The 16,746-nt window shown below is 43.7% G+C and overlaps 1 protein-coding gene across 1 annotated transcript; it reads right to left on the bottom strand.

Moving 5' to 3' along the window:
* Nucleotides 1–3,281: 3,281 nt before the first annotated feature.
* Nucleotides 3,282–14,787, bottom strand: SOX15 (SRY-box transcription factor 15). The gene is made up of 2 exons (XM_060782874.2): nt 14,369–14,787; nt 3,282–3,803 (listed from the first exon to the last, which is right to left on the bottom strand). Exons 1-2 carry the CDS (start codon nt 14,746–14,748, stop codon nt 3,569–3,571), a joined length of 615 nt encoding a protein of 204 aa, XP_060638857.2. The 5' UTR covers nt 14,749–14,787; the 3' UTR covers nt 3,282–3,568.
* Between the last annotated feature and the right edge of the window lie 1,959 nt (nt 14,788–16,746).

Raw genomic sequence — 16,746 nt, 5'->3', positions numbered from 1 at the left:
TTCCGGTGCTGATGTGGCTTTGTATTTTCAACATTCCTTTCTGGGAAAGAGGATTATGGGCTGTGCATCCCCTTCCTCGATAACTTTGAGGGTATTGTCGAAGTCTTTCATGGCCGGAATCACTGGGTTCTTGTAAGTTTTTTCAGGCTATGTGGCCATGGTCTAGGTCAGTGTTTCTCAACCTGGGGGTCTGGACCCCTGGAGGGGTCACCAGGGGGTGTCAAAGGGGTCACCAAAGACCACAAGTATTTTCTGTTGGTCATGGAGGTTCTGTGTGGGAAGTTTGGCCCAATTCAATCGTTGGCAGGGTTCAGAATGCTCTTTGATTGTAGGTGAACTATAAATCCCAGCAACTACAACTCCCAAATGTTAAAGTCTATTTTTTCCCAAACCCCACTAGTGTTTACATTTGGGCATATTGAGTATTCATGCCAAGTTTGGTCCAGATCCATCATTGTTTGAGTCCACAGTGCTCTCTGGATGTAAGTGAACTACAACTCCCAAAACTCAAGGTCAATGCCCACCAAACCCATCCTGTATTTTCTGTTCGTCATGGGAGTTCTGTGTGCCAAGTTTGATTCAATTCCATCGTTGGTGGATTCCAGAATGCTCTTTGATTGTAGGTGAACTATAAATCCCAGCAACTACAACTCCCAAATGATGAAATCAATACCCTCCCTCAATCCCACCAGTATTTAAATTTGGGTGTATTGGGTCTTTGTGTCAAATTTGGTCCAGTGAATGAAAATACATCCTGCATATCAGATATTTACATTACTATTCGTAACAGCAGCAAAATGACAATTATGAAGTAGCAATGAAACTAATGTTATGGTTGGGGGTCACCACAACATAAGGAACTGTATTAAGGGGTCGTGGCATTAGGAAGGTTGAGAACCACTGGTCTGGAGGCATTCTCTCCTGATGTTTTGCCTGCATCTATGGCAGTGGTTCTCAACCTGGAGTCCCTAAAAGTTTTTGGTCTTCAGCTCCCAGAAATCCTAACAGCTGCTCAACTGGCTGGGATTTCTGGGAATTGTAGGCCTAAAACATCTGGGGACCCCAGGTTGAGAACCCCTAATCTATGGCAAGCATCCTCCGAGGTAGTGAGGTCTGTTGGAACGAGGAAAAAGGGTTTATATATCTGTGGAATGACCAGGGTGGGACAAAGGACTCTTGTCTGCTGGAGCCAGGTGTGAATGTTTCAACTGACCCCCTTGATTAGCATTTGATTGCACTGAACCACAAAAAAATTGGTTTATATATCTGTGAAATGACCAGTGTGGGACAAAGGACTCTTGTCTGCTGGAGCTAGGTGGGAATGTTTCAACTGACCACCTTGATTAGCATTTGATAGCCTGGCAGTGCCTGGGGCAATCTTTTGTTGAGAGGTGATTAGATGTCCCAGATTGTTTCCTCTCTGTTGTTTTGCTGTTGTAATTTTAGAGTTTTTATTAATTTGAGAACACAGAAATGCTGGACCACTCTCACAACCACCATGTCAGACTACACAGAGAAGCCACTGAAACCCACAAGCATATGGACAATTTCAACAGAAAGGAGGAAACCATGAAAATGAACAAAATCTGGCTACCCGTATTAAAAAAAACCTCTAAAATTACAACAGCAAAACAACAGAGAGGAAACAATCTGGGACATCTAATCACCTCTCAACAAAAGATTGCCCCAGGCACTGCCAGGCCATCAAATGCTAATCAAGGGGGGTCAGTTGAAACATTCACACCTCGCTCCAACAGACAGGAGTTCTTTGTCCCACCCTGGTCATTCCACAGATATATAAACCCCTTTTTCCTAGTTCCAACAGACCTCACTACCTCTGAGGATGCTTGCCATAGATGCAGGCGAAACGTCAGGAGAAAATGCCTCTAGAACATGGCCATATAGCCTGAAAAACCTACAACAACCCAGTGATTCCGGCCATGAAAGCCTTTGACAATACAACAATATATATGTCCCCTCCCTGCTCCAAACAGCACAAACTGCTCAAGGGCCTTGTGCAAAGTCAACTCCAAAGGGCTGGAAGCAACATGTTTCTCTAGATGCGTCATGTGTGTATCAGGGTTGCCCCACATAGAACGCAGGAGAGGAAGGAGGCCTGCCCAAGCACGAGAGGTGAAGTCACAGCTTGCAAAAGGTCATTTGGGGGCAAATGGGCCCTTCTCCCCTTTTGGGGCTGCCCCAAGCCCTGCATTGCAACCTTTATTATTATTATTATTATTATTATTATTATTATTGTTATTATTGTTACTAGCGTTGCTGTGGCCCACATGGGGGTTCTGTGTGGGAGGTTTGGCCCAATTCTATCATTGGTGGGGTTCAGAATGCTCTTTGATTGTAGGTGAACTATACATCCCAGCAACTACAACTCCCAAATGTCAAGATTCTATTTCCCCCCAAACTCCACCAGTGTTCACTTTGGACATACTGAGCATTTGTGTAGAGCTTGGCCCAGATCCACCATTGTTTGAGTCCACAGTGATCTTTGGATGTAGGTGAACTACAACTCCCAAACCAAAGGACACTGCCCACCAAACCCTTCTAGTTTTTTCTGTTGGTCATGGAAGAACTGTGTGCAAGTTTGGTTCAGTTACATTGTTGGTGTCCCAATTCTATCATTGGTGGGGTTCAGAATGCACTGTGATTGTAAGTGAACTATAAATCCCAGCAACTACAACTCCCAAATGTCAAGATTCAATTTTCCCCAAACTCCACCAATGTTCACATTCGGGCATATTGAGTATTCGTGTAGAGTTTGGTCCAGATCCATCATTGTTGAGTCTACAGTGATCTCTGGATGTAGGTGAACTACAACTCCCAAACCAAAGGACACTGCCCACCAAACCCTTCCAGTATTTTCTGTTGGTCATGGGAGAGCTGTGTGCCAAGTTTGGTTCAATTCCATCGTTGGTGGAGTTCAGAATGCTCTTTGATTGTCGGTGAACTATAAATCTCAAGAACTACAACTCCCAAAGGACAAAATCAGTTTTTTTGAGTGAAGGACATACATTGGGTTGTTAGGGGTCTTGTTTCCAAATTTGGTGTCAATTTCCGCAGTGGTTTTGGTGTTATGTTAATCCCACAGACATTTTTATTTATATAGATTATTATGATTATTTCCCATAACCAAATCCATTCTCAGAAACATAAGATGTTTTTATTTGCAATGTTTGTAAAAAAAAAAGGTTTGCAAAAAATGCCCACTACAAAACGCTCCCTCTCACCATATCCCTTTCCCACCTTTGGGGTTAATGCCCCCCCTCCCCCCCCAATTAGACATATTTTTGCCTCACAATCATGGAATGGTATGTAAAGAAGGCACTTGGGGATGGAACAGCATCCCGGGTTATTCAGCACTTCAAGGGGACCTGCCAGCAGGACTTTCCTATTTTTCTCACCCCTAAAAAGATTTCCTTCACTTTGCAAAAATAATAACGCAGTTGCCGTGCCCTCACCCCCAACCCCACCCTACAAATGCAGCCGACGCACCTACAAACAGGACTAACCTAGCGACGCTCAGCGTCTCCTAGAAGCCTCAGTCTCTCGTGGGTCAAAGCTGGGTCCAGGAAAGGGGGCCGCCCAAGCTCAAGGGCTGATAGGGGGCCGGGGACAGGCTGTAGGGGGCAGACCCCTCCCCAAAGTCATAGCCCTGCAGCCCATAGGCCACCATCATCTTGTGGAAGTTGCTCAGCGGGTAGGAAGAGGGGGCCTCAAGCTGGGTGCTGGGCTCTTTCATGTTCGGAGCAAATGCTGGAGTGGACGGCACGCTGCTGTAGGCCGGGTGGCTGCAGAGAGACAGAGAGGAAGGTGGTTATCATATTTTATATTACAAGTAATATTACTAATAATATTACAATATAATGGTATAGTACAATATAGTAATATATAATAGTGATATTGTACTATGCTAATATATTATGTGTGTATGTGTATATGTGTGTGTGTATGCATGTATGTAGTATGTGTGTGTGTATATGTGTGTGTGTGTGTATATGTGTGTGTGTGTGTGTGTGTGTGTGTGTGTGTATATATATATATATATATATATATATATATATATATATAAAATAAGCCGCTCTGAATCCTCTTTGGGGTGAGAAGGGCAGCATATAAATGTTGTAAATAAATCTATATAAATACAAAAGTAATGTTCGTTTGTGGGATTAACAGAACTCAAAAACCACTGGACGAATTGACACCAAATTTGGACACAATACACCTCTCAGGCCAACGAGTGACCATCACCCCAAAAAGCCCAGCAGAATGGACTTAAAACCCCCCAAAATAAACTATACACATACACTCATATACAGATACACATGCACACATACATACAGACACACACACACATATATATACACAAGCACACACAAATATACACATACATATAAACATGCACATACATATTTACATATACATATAGATATACATACACACATATACACAATATACATATACACATATAAACACAGAAATACACAAATATATACACACTTATACACACACATATACACCCATCAATCTATCTATACATCTATATCTCTGCAAATACACATATACACAAATATATGCACACACATAAACACACCTATACACACACACAAAACTTATACACAGACTGGGCCACAGCAACGTGTGGCAGAGGACGGCCAGTAAATAAATAAAACCCTAGAGTTGGAAGGGGCCTGGGGGAATCCATTGTTGGGAGGTGATCAGCTGGGATGCTTTTGAGTGCAATCTTCCCTGGCATTCTGAGTGAACACAAGTCCCATGTTCAGACTGCCAATCTTACTCAGCGTCTCCAGAGTCAGGGAAGGAGTTCACAGAGTTGGCCCTTTCCTATACAATCCAAGGTAAATGTTTTCCCCTGACCTTAAGTCCAGTTGTGTCCAACTCTAGGACTGTGGTACTCTTAGCCAAAGAGCCAGCGTTGTCCGTAGACACTTCCAAGGTCATTTGGCCGCTGGCATGACTGCATGGATACCGGAGTGGTATCTATTGATCTACTCACATTTGCATGTTTTCGAACTGCTAGGTGGGCAGGAGCTGGGACTAACAGCAGAGCTCATACAGCTCCCCGGAACCGAACCTTCGACCATTCGGTCAGCAAGTTCAGCAGCTCAGTGGTTTAACCCACTGCGCCACCGGGGGATAAGACCCCCCCAATGCAAGCTTGGGCCCACTTCGGCCCTCCTTCAGGTGTTTTCGACTTAAATCTCCCCCTATTCCTAACAGTCACTAAGGCTGAAGTTTGCCCATGCCTTCCACAATGCCTTAAGAAGGAAGTGGAAGGGCAGGCCATGCCCAGCCCCCATTTGCGGCCCCAGGGGCGCACTGAAGCAGCGCACCTGTAGGAAGGGCAGGAGGGCCAAACCCTCATCCCCTGCCTCGGGGCCCATGGGTTGGGCCTCCGCATTCCTCAGCTGCCGGTTCTTCCCGTTTCAGCTTGCCCAGGGCAAGGGTGCTGATGGGGAGCCCAAGAAAAACCCCATATTAGCCCTCTTTTTAAAAGCCCGGTCTTAAAATTTACATAAGGTATACAAAGGTGACCTAACTGTGCAACATTTATCATAACCTTGATGTGCTTTTCTGCCAATACATCTATATAAATAAAAATGTAATGTTCATTTGTGGGATTAACAGAACTCAAAAACCACTGGGCGAATGGACACCAAATTTGGACACAGGGCACCTCTCAGGCCAACAAGTGACCATCAATCATAAAAAAAATTGAAAAACAGCAGAAGGGACTTAAAAAGACAAAAAATACATGACAACGCTTGCACAAAACCACATATATATACATACACAAAACAAATACACAGAATGGGCCACAGCAATGCGTGGCAGGGGACAGCTGTGTGTGTGTATATATAAATATATATATAAAAAAATATTAAGGTTCCTCAATGCCATTATGGACAAGCCTTGAAATGTTCTACCTATACATATTCTATGAAAGGGTTCCAATTATTTTGAAAACATTGTGTTGTCTTATTCCTAAGGAAGCAACTTCATTTACCAAATTGTGCAAATCTTAGTAGTTTTGGTCAACCTTTTGCTTACTGATGGACACCACAGTGAGTCGCCCCTGGGCTGAGAAGTGTGGTATATAAGCAAAGTAAATAAATAAATAAATAATACTATGTTTCCAGTTATTATTTACTATTATTATATTATATTGAAGGAGCTGGGGGTGGTGATGACTGACAGGGAGCTCTGGTGTGGACTGGTGCATGAAGTCACGAAGAGTCAGAAACGACTGAACGGATGAACAACAACAATTATATTTATTTATACCCTGCTTTCTCGCTCGGGAAGAGGACTCAAAGCAGCTTGATGTAAAAGCATTATTATGCAAACACTGGAATATTGTGTCCAATTCTGGGCACCACAATTCAAGAGAGATATTGACAAGCTGGAATGTGTCCAGAGGAGGGCGACTCAAATGATCAAGGGTCTGGAGAACAAGCCCTATGAGGAGCGGCTTAGGGAACTGGGCATGTTTAGCCTGAAGAAGAGAAGGCTGAGAGGGGATATGATAGCCATGTATAAATATGTGAGAGGAAGCCACAGGGAGGAGGAGGGAGCAAGCTTGTTTTCTGCTGCCTTGGAGACTAGGACGCAATGGAACAATGGCTTCAAACTACAAGAGAGGAGATTGCATCTGAACATGAGGAAGAACTTCCTGACTGTGAGAGCCGTTCAGCAGTGGAACTCTCCGCCCCGGAGTGTGGTGGAGGCTTCTTCTTTGGAAGCTTTTAAGCAGAGGCTGGATGGCCATCTGTCAGGGGTGCTTTGAATGCAATATTCCTGCTTCTTGGCAGAATGGGGTTGGACTGGATGGCCCAGGAGGTCTCTTCCAACTCTTTGATTCTATGATTCTATGAAGTCTGGCATTAACTATTCAGGCAGCTGTTATAGCAGGCGTGGGCAAATTCAGGCCCCCCCCCCTCCAGGTGTTTTGGACTTCAGCTCCCACAATTCCTGCCCTCAGGCCCTGATATGTGTCTTGTGTCCAAATTTGGTGTCAATTCCTCCAGTGGTTTTTGAGTTCTGTTAATCCCACAAATGAACATTACATTTTTATTTATATATACTAGTGGTCCCCTGCCACGCGTTGCTGTGGCCCAGTCTGTGTATATATTTGTGTATATATGTGGTTTTGTGCATGGATAGTAAATTTTTTTGTCTTTTTAAGCCCCTTCAGCTGTGTTTTCCAGGGTTTTTAGGAGTGACGGTCACTCATTGGCCTGAGAGGTGTCTTGTGTCCAAATTTGGTGTCAATTTGACAGTGGTTTTTGAGTTATGTTAATCCCACAAACGAACATTACACTTTTATTTATATAGACACGCACGCACACACACACACACACACATATACACACATATATATATGGAAATAAAAATAAAATTAAAAACATTACAAAAATAAAATATAGCTATAAGTATAGAATAGGTTTGCAACAGGTGTATGTGTGTGTAAAAAGGTAAAGGTTGTCCCCTGACATTAAGTCCAGTCATGTCTGACTCTGGGGTGTGGTGCTCATCTCCATTTCTAAGCCGAAGAGCCGGCGTTGTCCGTAGACACCTCCAAGGTCATGTGGCCATAGGCATGACTGCATGAAGCACCGTTACCTTCCCGCCAGAGCGGTACCTATTGATCTACTTACATTTGCATGTTTTCGAACTGCTAGGTTGGCAGAAGCTAGGGCTGACAGCGGAAGCACACGCCACTCCCCGGAATCGAACCTGCGACCTTTCGATCAACAAGCTCAGCAGCTCAGTGCTTTAACCCACTGCGCCACCGGGGGCTCCTATATATCTATATATATCTATATCTATCTATCTATCTATCTATCTATCTATCTAGATATAATATTAAATATATTATATAATATTAATATTAAATATATTATTTTTGTAATGTTTTTAATTTTTTTATTATCAGTATATTCATATTTAATATATATATATAATATTAAATATGAATATAATGATAATAAAATAAAATTAAAAATATTACAAAAATAAAATATAGCTGTAAGTATAGAATAAAATAGAAATTAAATAAAATTTAAAAACGTTAGAAAAATAAAGTATAGCTATAAGTACAGAATAAAATTAAAATGGTTAAGAGCAGAAACCCTGGTTTGCAACAGGATATTAAATATTAATATAATGAAATTTGTCCAGTGGTTTTTGAGTTGTATTAATCCCACAAACGAACATTACATTTTTATTTATATAGAAGACACATACATGCATATATATGGAAATAGAAATAAAATTAAAATCATTACAAAAATAAAACAGCAGTTAAGCACAGAATAAAGTAAAAATGGTTAAGAGTAGAAGTCCTGTGTGTGTGTGTGTGTGTGTGTGTGTGTGTATATATATATAAAATATTAAATATTAATATAATGAAATAAAAACAAAATTTAAAAACATTGGAAAAATAAAATATAGCTATAAGTATAGAATAAAATAAAAATTAAATTTACAAACATTTCAAAAATAAAATATAACCATAAGTACAGAATAAAACAAAAAGGTTAAGATTAGAAACTCTGGTTTGCAACAATTAAACAATTTAATATAATGAAATAAAAATAAAATTTAAAATACTACAAAATTGAATTATAGCTGTAAGTATAGAATTAAAATAAAATTAAAAGCGTTACAAAAATAAAATATAACCATAAGTACAGAATAAAATAAAAATGGTTAAGAGCAGAAGTCCTGGTTTGCAACTATATATATATATATAATATTAAATATTATTAATAAAATGAAATAAAAATAAATGTTAAAATATTACCAAATTAAATTATGGCTGTAATCACAGAATTAAAATAAAATAAAAAAATACAAAAATAAAATATAGATATAAGTATAAAATAAAAAATAAATTAAACTTTAAAAATATTACAAAAATAAAATATAGCTGAAAGTATAGAATGAAATAAAAATTTAATAAAATTTAAAAACATTACAAAAATAAAATATATCTATAAGTATAGAATAAAATAAAAATGGTTAAGAGCAGAAACCCTGGCTTGCAACCGGCGTGTGTGTGTGTGTGTGTATGTGTGTGTTTGCGTCTATTGGAAATTCCCAGTGTCGAGATCTTGCGCCTAACAGCAACCAGACGCAGAGCCTTTACAGCAGTGGCACCATCACTCTGGAATACTCTGCCATCTGAAGTCTGTGTCTTGTGGGACCTATCAACTTTCCGCAGGGTATGATCTGGCCGGGGTGGTCCACGCCTTAGTCACCTCAAGACTGGATTACTGCAATGCGCTCTACGTGGGGCTGCCCTTGAAAATGGCTCGGAAACTCCAATTGGTCCAGCGGGCAGCAGCCAGGATGTTAACTGGGGCCCATTACAGAGAGAGGTCAACCCTCCTGTTTAAGGAGCTCCACTGGCTGCCGTTCATTTTCCGAGCCCAATTTAAGGTGCAGGTGCTTACCTACAAAGCCCTGAACGGTTTGGGACCACCCTACCTGCGTGACCGTATCGTTGTCTACGAACCCACACGCTCACTCCGGTCATCTGGAGAGGCCCTGCTCGTGATCCCGCCTGCGTCGCAAGCGCGCTTGGTGGGGACACGAGACAGGGCCTTCTCTGTGGTGGCCCCCCGCCTCTGGAACGCCCTTCCGAAAGACCTCAGACAGGCCCCTACACTGGCAGTCTTCAGGAAGAATTTGAAAACCTGGCTGTTCCAATATGCCTTTTCAGACTAGGAACACCAGTACCAAATCCCAGAAGCACTTTAGTTAGAACCAAGATCACCGCACACCGCACTTATATTCTAATCCCATATTCCTCCGACACTTCAGCACTTTTAATCCTGTACCCCTACTCTGGCCGGCTCAGTTTTTAATAATGTCTTGCTTTTGTTATTGTCCTTGCTTAACTGTTTTATTTGCTAGGTACTGTATTGTTATATTGTGTGGGCTTCGGCCTGTTGTAAGTTGCATCGAATCCCTTGGGAGATGCTAGCGGGGTACAAATAAAGTTATTATTATTATTATTATTATTATTATTATTATTATTATAATATGTAAGACATATCTCTGGTTGTACTGGTCCATTTAGTTTTCTTGGGGTGAAAATTGCTGGAAGAACCATTAACAACCTCAGATATGCAGATGACACCACTCTGATGGCCGAAAGCGAGGAGGAGCTGAAGAGCTTTCCAATCAAGGTGAAAGAAGAAAGCGCAAAAGCCGGGTTGCAGCTAAACGTCAAAAAAACCAAGATTATGGCAACAAGAATGATTGACAACTGGGAAATAGAGGGAGAAAATGTGGAGGCCGTGACAGGGTTTGTATTTCTAGGCGCAAAGATTACTGCAGATGCAGACTGTAGCCAGGAAATCAGGAGACGCTTCCTTCTTGGGAGGAGAGCAATGTCCAGTCTCGATGAAATAGTGAAGAGTAGAGACATCAGACTGGCAACCAAGATCCATTGCCTAGTCAAAGCCATGGTATTCCCTGTAGTCACCTACGGATGTGAGAGCTGGACCTTCGGGAAGGCCGAGCGAAGGAAGTTCGATGCTTTTGAGCTGTGGTGCTGGAGGAAAGTGCTGAGAGCGCCTTGGACTGCGAGAAGATCCAACCAGTCCATCCTCCAGGAAAGAAAGCCCAGCTGCTCACTGGAGGGAAGGAGACTAGAGACCAAGTTGAAGTCCTTTGGCCACATCATGAGGAGACAGGAAAGCCTAGAGAAGGGAATGATGCTGGGGAAAGTGGAAGGCAAAAGGAAGAGGGGCCCACCAAGGGCAAGGTGGATGGATGGCATCCTTGAAGTGACTGGACTGACCTTGAAGGAGCTGGGGGTGGTGACGGCCGACACGGAGCTCTGGCGTGGGCTGGTCCATGAGGTCACCAAGAGTCGGAGACGACTGAACGAATGACCAACAACAACAAGACATATCTGTTTCGACAGGCCTTTGATTTTTGATATTGCTGTTTTTAAATTGTTTTAAATTGATTTTTAAATTGTGTTAAGATTTTAGCCTGTTCTTGTAAGCCGCTCCGAGCCCCAGGGGAGTGGCCGCATAGAAGCTTGAACAATAAATAAATAAATAAATAAAATTAAATATTATTAATATAATGAAATAAAAATAAAATTTTTAAAATATTACAAAATTAAATTATTTATTTATTTAGTGCATTTGTTGACCGCCGTTCTCAGCCCTATGTACAACATATAAAAACAGTTTACAATAGGCAATATCACAACAGAATCAACATAACTATCAATAAGACAAATTACACTAAATCATCCGCGCCGTCTCATCGTAGAATCATAAACCAATCTCGTTATCCATATTCCGTTCCGATCCTCATTGCCAATTGTTGTAGCACTTAGTCAAACGCCTTCTCAAATAACCATGTCTTTAGGCTCTTACGGAATGCCATCAGGGAGGGCGCCTGTCTGATATCTACAGGGAGGGCGTTCCACAGCCGGGGGACCACCACCGAGAAGGCCCTATCTCTCGTCCCCGCCAGACGTGCCTGTGAGGCAGGCGGGATCGAGAGAAGGGCCTCCCCAGATGATCTCAAGGTCCTCGTGGGCTCATAGGCCGAGATGCGGTCAGAAAGGTATTTTGGGCCGGAACCGTTTAGGGCTTTGTAGGCCAACACCAGCACCTTGAATTGGGCCCGGTAGCAGATCGGAGGCCAGTGGGCAATTGTGGTGCCCAGAATTGGACACAACAAGGGCGTTGTATGCTCCCTGCGTCCCGTTCCTGTTAGTAACATGGCTGCCGCGCGCTGGACTAGCTGAAGCTTCCGGGCCGTTTTCAAGGGCAGCCCCACGTAGAGAGCGTTGCAGTAGTCAAGGCGGGATGTGATTATGGCTGTAAGTATAGAATTACAATAAAATAAAACTAAAAACATACACACACACACATATGTATAAACATGAAAATATAGCTATAAGCATAGAATAAAAATTAAATAACCCTGGATTCATCGCTGAGCCTGGAGCCCCAGGTCTCGGCGGTGGCCAGGGGAGCATTTGCACAGCTCAGGATCGTGCGCCAGCTGCGCCCGTACTTTGGGAAGTCTGACTTGGCCACGGTAGTCCATGCTCTGGTCACATCCCGCATAGATTACTGCAACGCGCTCTACGTGGGGTTGCCCCTGAAGACTGCCCGGAAGCTTCAGATGGTCCAGCGTTCGGCAGCCAGGTTGCTAACAGGAGCGGCATAGAATCATAGAATCAAAGAGTTGGAAGAGACCTCATGGGCCATCCAGTCCAACCTCATTGTGCCAAGAAGCAGGAATATTGCATTCAAAGCACCCCTGACAGATGGCCATCCAGCCTCTGTTTAAAAGCTTCCAAAGAAGGAGACTCCACCACACTCCGGGGCAGAGAGTTCCACTGCTGAACGGCTCTCACAGTCAGGAAGTTCTTCCTCATGTTCAGATGGAATCTCCTCTCTTGTAGTTTGAAGCCATTGTTTCGCGTCCTAGTCTCCAAGGAAGCAGAAAACAAGCTTGCTCCCTCCTCCCTGTGGCTTCCTCTCACATATTTAGACATGGCTATCATATCTCCTCTCAGCCTTCTCTTCTTCAGGTTAAACATGCCCAGCTCCTTAAGCCGCTCCTCATAGGGCTTGTTCTCCAGACTCTTGATAATTTTAGTCGCCCTCCTCTGGACACATTCCAGCTTGTCAATATCACAATTGCCCAATTCTGGGCAATTGTGGTGCCCAGAAATGGACACAATATTCCAGGTGTGGTCTAACCATAGCAGAATAGAGCATGGGGAGCATTACTTCTCTAGATCTAGACACTATGCTCCTCTTGATGCAGGCCAAAATCCCATTGGCTTTTTTTGCCACCACATCACATTGTTGGCTCATGTTTAACTTGTTGTCCACTCAGGGAGCACACCACTCCTCTGTTGAGCCAGCTCCACTAGCTGCCAATCTGCTACCAGGCACAATTCAAGGTGCTGGCGTTAGCCTACAAAGCCCTAAACGGTTCCGGCCCCACTTACCTCTCCGAACGCATCTCCACCTATGAACCGACGCGGACACTAAGATCTTCCGGGGAGGCCCTGCTCTCGGTCCCACCTGCGTCACAGGCACGGTTGGCGGGGACGAGAGACAGCGCCTTCTCGGCTATGGAATGCCCTACCCATTGACATCAGACAGGCCCCTTCGCTGCTGGCGTTTCGGAAGAAGGTTAAGACCTGGCTCTTTGAGCAAGCGTTTCGCTAATCAGTGCAAGTGAACATAGGAAGACGGTATAATTGAACATAGGAATGGCACAAGGATTACGAGAATGGATTTTGCTTTGTGATCGAGGCATCATGTATTGATAATAATTGTGTATTTTGTTATTGTGTATGATGTGTTTTAACTGTTATTGTTGTGATAATTTACATTGTGTAAATTAGGCTGAGAAACACGGTACAGAAATAAAGCAAGTAAATAAGTAAATAAATAAAATATAAAAATATTACGAAAATAAAGTATAGCTATAATTATAACATATAAAAGTCAATTAAACTTTAAAACATTGCAAAAATAAAATAAAAATGGTTAAGAGCAGAAATCCTGGTTTGCAAGAGGGGTTCATGGTGTTGTGCCTCAGGCTAGATTCACCTTGCTTTCTCTGACAAAACCAGCCAAGCTTGAGAAGTAGGAAGTTTATTGAAACAGTCAAAATACAGGGTTAGTCAAAATGCATAGGCCAAACATACATACAATTGTATGTATGTTTGGCCTATGCATTTTGACTAACCCTGTATAAGCAGTAAAAGTTCAATGGTACAAGGTAAAAAATCCAATACAATTCCTTGGAGTTTAAGCAGGAAACGTGGAGCAAAGCAGCAAAGCCAAAACCAGGAAGTAGCTTAAGGTTACATGAAGCAGGCTGATTCCAAGATCTCTAGCCCCCGAGCCGGAGCTAAAGCGAGCCATAAGCCATATCGCAACGTTGAAACTGACACTGGATCAATTTCTGGGCAGGTTACTTATACATTGCACATCCAAACAGCAAACTTCAAACAAGCAGTTAACGAGCAGTTTTCCCACAGATGAGGTCAACACTTCGCTGCAAGCCGCGAACTCCTTCGCACCACCTGCCCAGCGCGACCTGGCTTCCCAGCAACTGCCTTATCAACTACATTCCAATCTTGTGAAGACACAGGCCTGTCTCTAAATTCATGGGAAGAAAACTGAGAGCCCACATCTGCACTATCCTCATTCCCATCACTCCCATTCCCATCAAGTTGACGCTGAACCACAACACATGGGCCACTCTTGAATAGTGACATATATCTCTCTCTATCTTGTAGTTGGAGTGTCAACTTCCTGCTTCCTACCTGGTGGGCGTGGCCTGCCAGGCGTGGGCGTGGCCTTCTTCCCCTGGCGGGGAGGGGGCCCGGGGTGGGCGGGGGCGGCCCTTCCTCTTCCTTCGGGGCCGGAACTTGTGGTGGGGGTGGAGGGCGAGGTGTGTGTGGCGGAGGCGCTGGGCCTCTTCTTGGAAGGGCTTCTTCTGGGCCTCGGGCAGGAGGTGCCAGGCGGCGCCCAGGCGCTTCGAGATCTCCGAGTGGTGCATCCGCGGGAAGGCCTCGGACACGCGGCGACGCTCCCCGCACGACCACACCAGGAACGCGTTCATCGGCCGCTTCACCTTCATCGGCTCTTCCTCCGGTGGGGGCTGGCCCTGGGCCTCCTCTGCCGGGTAAACACCAGCACACATCCTCCTCCTTCGATACTCCCGCCGGTTGTGAAGCGGCACGCGCGGCGCGGAGGCTATATATAGGGGGGATAGACCACGCCCCCATAGAGACCACGCCCCCTGCTCTCCAGCCTATTGGAGCTCTGCTTCCGATGTGGCCACGCCCCCCAAAGAAAACATACTTGCTTCTCTTGCCTATTGGAGCTTCACTTGCGAGGCGGGCCACGCCCCCCACGAAACCACGCCCTTCTCTTCGCTATTGGACCTTTACTTGCCATCTGGCCACGCCCCCCAATTCTATTACCTATTGGAGCTTCGCTTGCGATGTAGCCACGCCCCCAACGGAACTACGCCCCCATGTCATCGCTATTGGAGCTTTATTTGCGATGTGGCCACGCCCCCAGCGAAAACATACTGTCTTCTCTTGCCTATTGGAGCTTCACTTGCGAGGCGGGACACGCCCCCAACGAAACCACGCCCCTGCCTCTCGCTATTGGAGCTTTACTTGCGATGTAGCCACGCCCCCAACTAGACCACGCCCCTCCTCATGCCTATTGGAGCTTCATTTGCGAACCGGACCACGCCCCCGACAAAAACCACGCCCCCTTCTCCTCGCTATTGGAGCTTTATTTGCGGTGAGGCCACGCCCCCAAAGAGAGCACGCCCCTAATTCTACTGACTATTGCAGGTTCGCTTGCGATGTGGCCACGCCCCCCACAAAACCACGCCCCCTTCTCGCTATTGGAGCTTTACTTGAGAAGTAGACCACGCCCCCAAAGAGACCACGCCCCTTCTCCTCGCTATTGGAGCTTTGCTTGCGATGTGGCCACGCCCCCAACGAAACCACGCCCCTTCTCTTCGCTTTTGGAACTTTACTTGCGATGTGACCACGCCCCTTCTCTTCGCTATTGGAGCTTCACTTGCCATGTGGCCACGCCCCCAAGGAGACCACGCCCCCAATTCTGCCTATTGGAGCTTCACTTGCGAACCAGACCACGCCTCCTCTCCTCCAGCCTATTGGAGCTTCACTTGCGAGGCGAGCCGCTCCCCCTGAGAGACCACGCCCCCATTCCCCTGCTTCATTTGCAATGCGGGCCACGCCTCCTACAGAAACCACACCCCCTTTTCTTGCCTATTGGAGCTTCACTTTCGAGGCTAGCCACGCCCTCTAGCCTCCAACCACGCCTCTCCTTATATCCAGTCCTGGTCAGCCACGCCCTTCCTCTCCTTTATTCATTCAGCTGACCAACTTCCTTTCCCTAACCACGCCCCCAGACTCAAGCCACGCCCCTCGTCCCCCACTGCCTGTTTTTGTTTGATCTTCTCCATTTAGTTTACCTTACCAGTTTCTTATGGGATGAACTGGTCACAGAGCCTTTTGCCCAACACATCTGGACAAGGCCCAGGTCAAAGGCAGAAAGTGACTTTTGATTTATTTATTTTTTCATCCTTTGTCATTGATTGAGCTTCACACAAATATTTGTCATAATATATGATCCCATGCTATTATTTCCATTTCTGGCTAAATAGCTTAAATTAGGATAGTATTTTGACTGATTTTTTTAGCAATTTTATTATTATTATCATAATTAATATTATAATCGTATTAATATAATTATAATATTTTGACTTTGGGATTTTAGCATCATTATTATTACTATTATAGAATATAATTATATAATAATCAATATTCTAATCATAATAGATAGCAATTATTATCATAATCATAGTAATATAATTATATAATAATCAATATTCTAATCATAATAGATAGCAATTAATATTATTATAATCATAGTAATATAATTATATTTTAGCTTTGGGATTTTAGCAATTTTACTATAATTATTATAGTATTATATAATAATCAATATTATAATGTTATAATCATAGTAATTAATATTATAATCATATTAATATAATTATTATATATTTAACTGGTATTTTAGCAATTTTATTATTATTATATTACTATTATAGTATTATATACTTATATAATAATCAATATTATAACCATAA

This window comes from Anolis sagrei, chromosome 6 (genome assembly GCF_037176765.1).
Source record: "Anolis sagrei isolate rAnoSag1 chromosome 6, rAnoSag1.mat, whole genome shotgun sequence".
Taxonomy (NCBI): Eukaryota; Metazoa; Chordata; class Lepidosauria; order Squamata; family Dactyloidae; genus Anolis; species Anolis sagrei.
This window is presented reverse-complemented; position numbering and strand designations above follow the sequence as displayed.

Coding starts and splice junctions, on each gene's coding strand:
- SOX15 (XM_060782874.2), bottom strand. CDS start 14,748: ATGTGTGCTGGTGTTTACCCGGCAGAGGAGGCCCAGGGCCAGCCCCCA. Junction 3,804..14,368: donor TGGCAGGCCACGCCCACCAG/GTAGGAAGCAGG, acceptor GTCTCTCTGCAG/CCACCCGGCCTACAGCAGCG.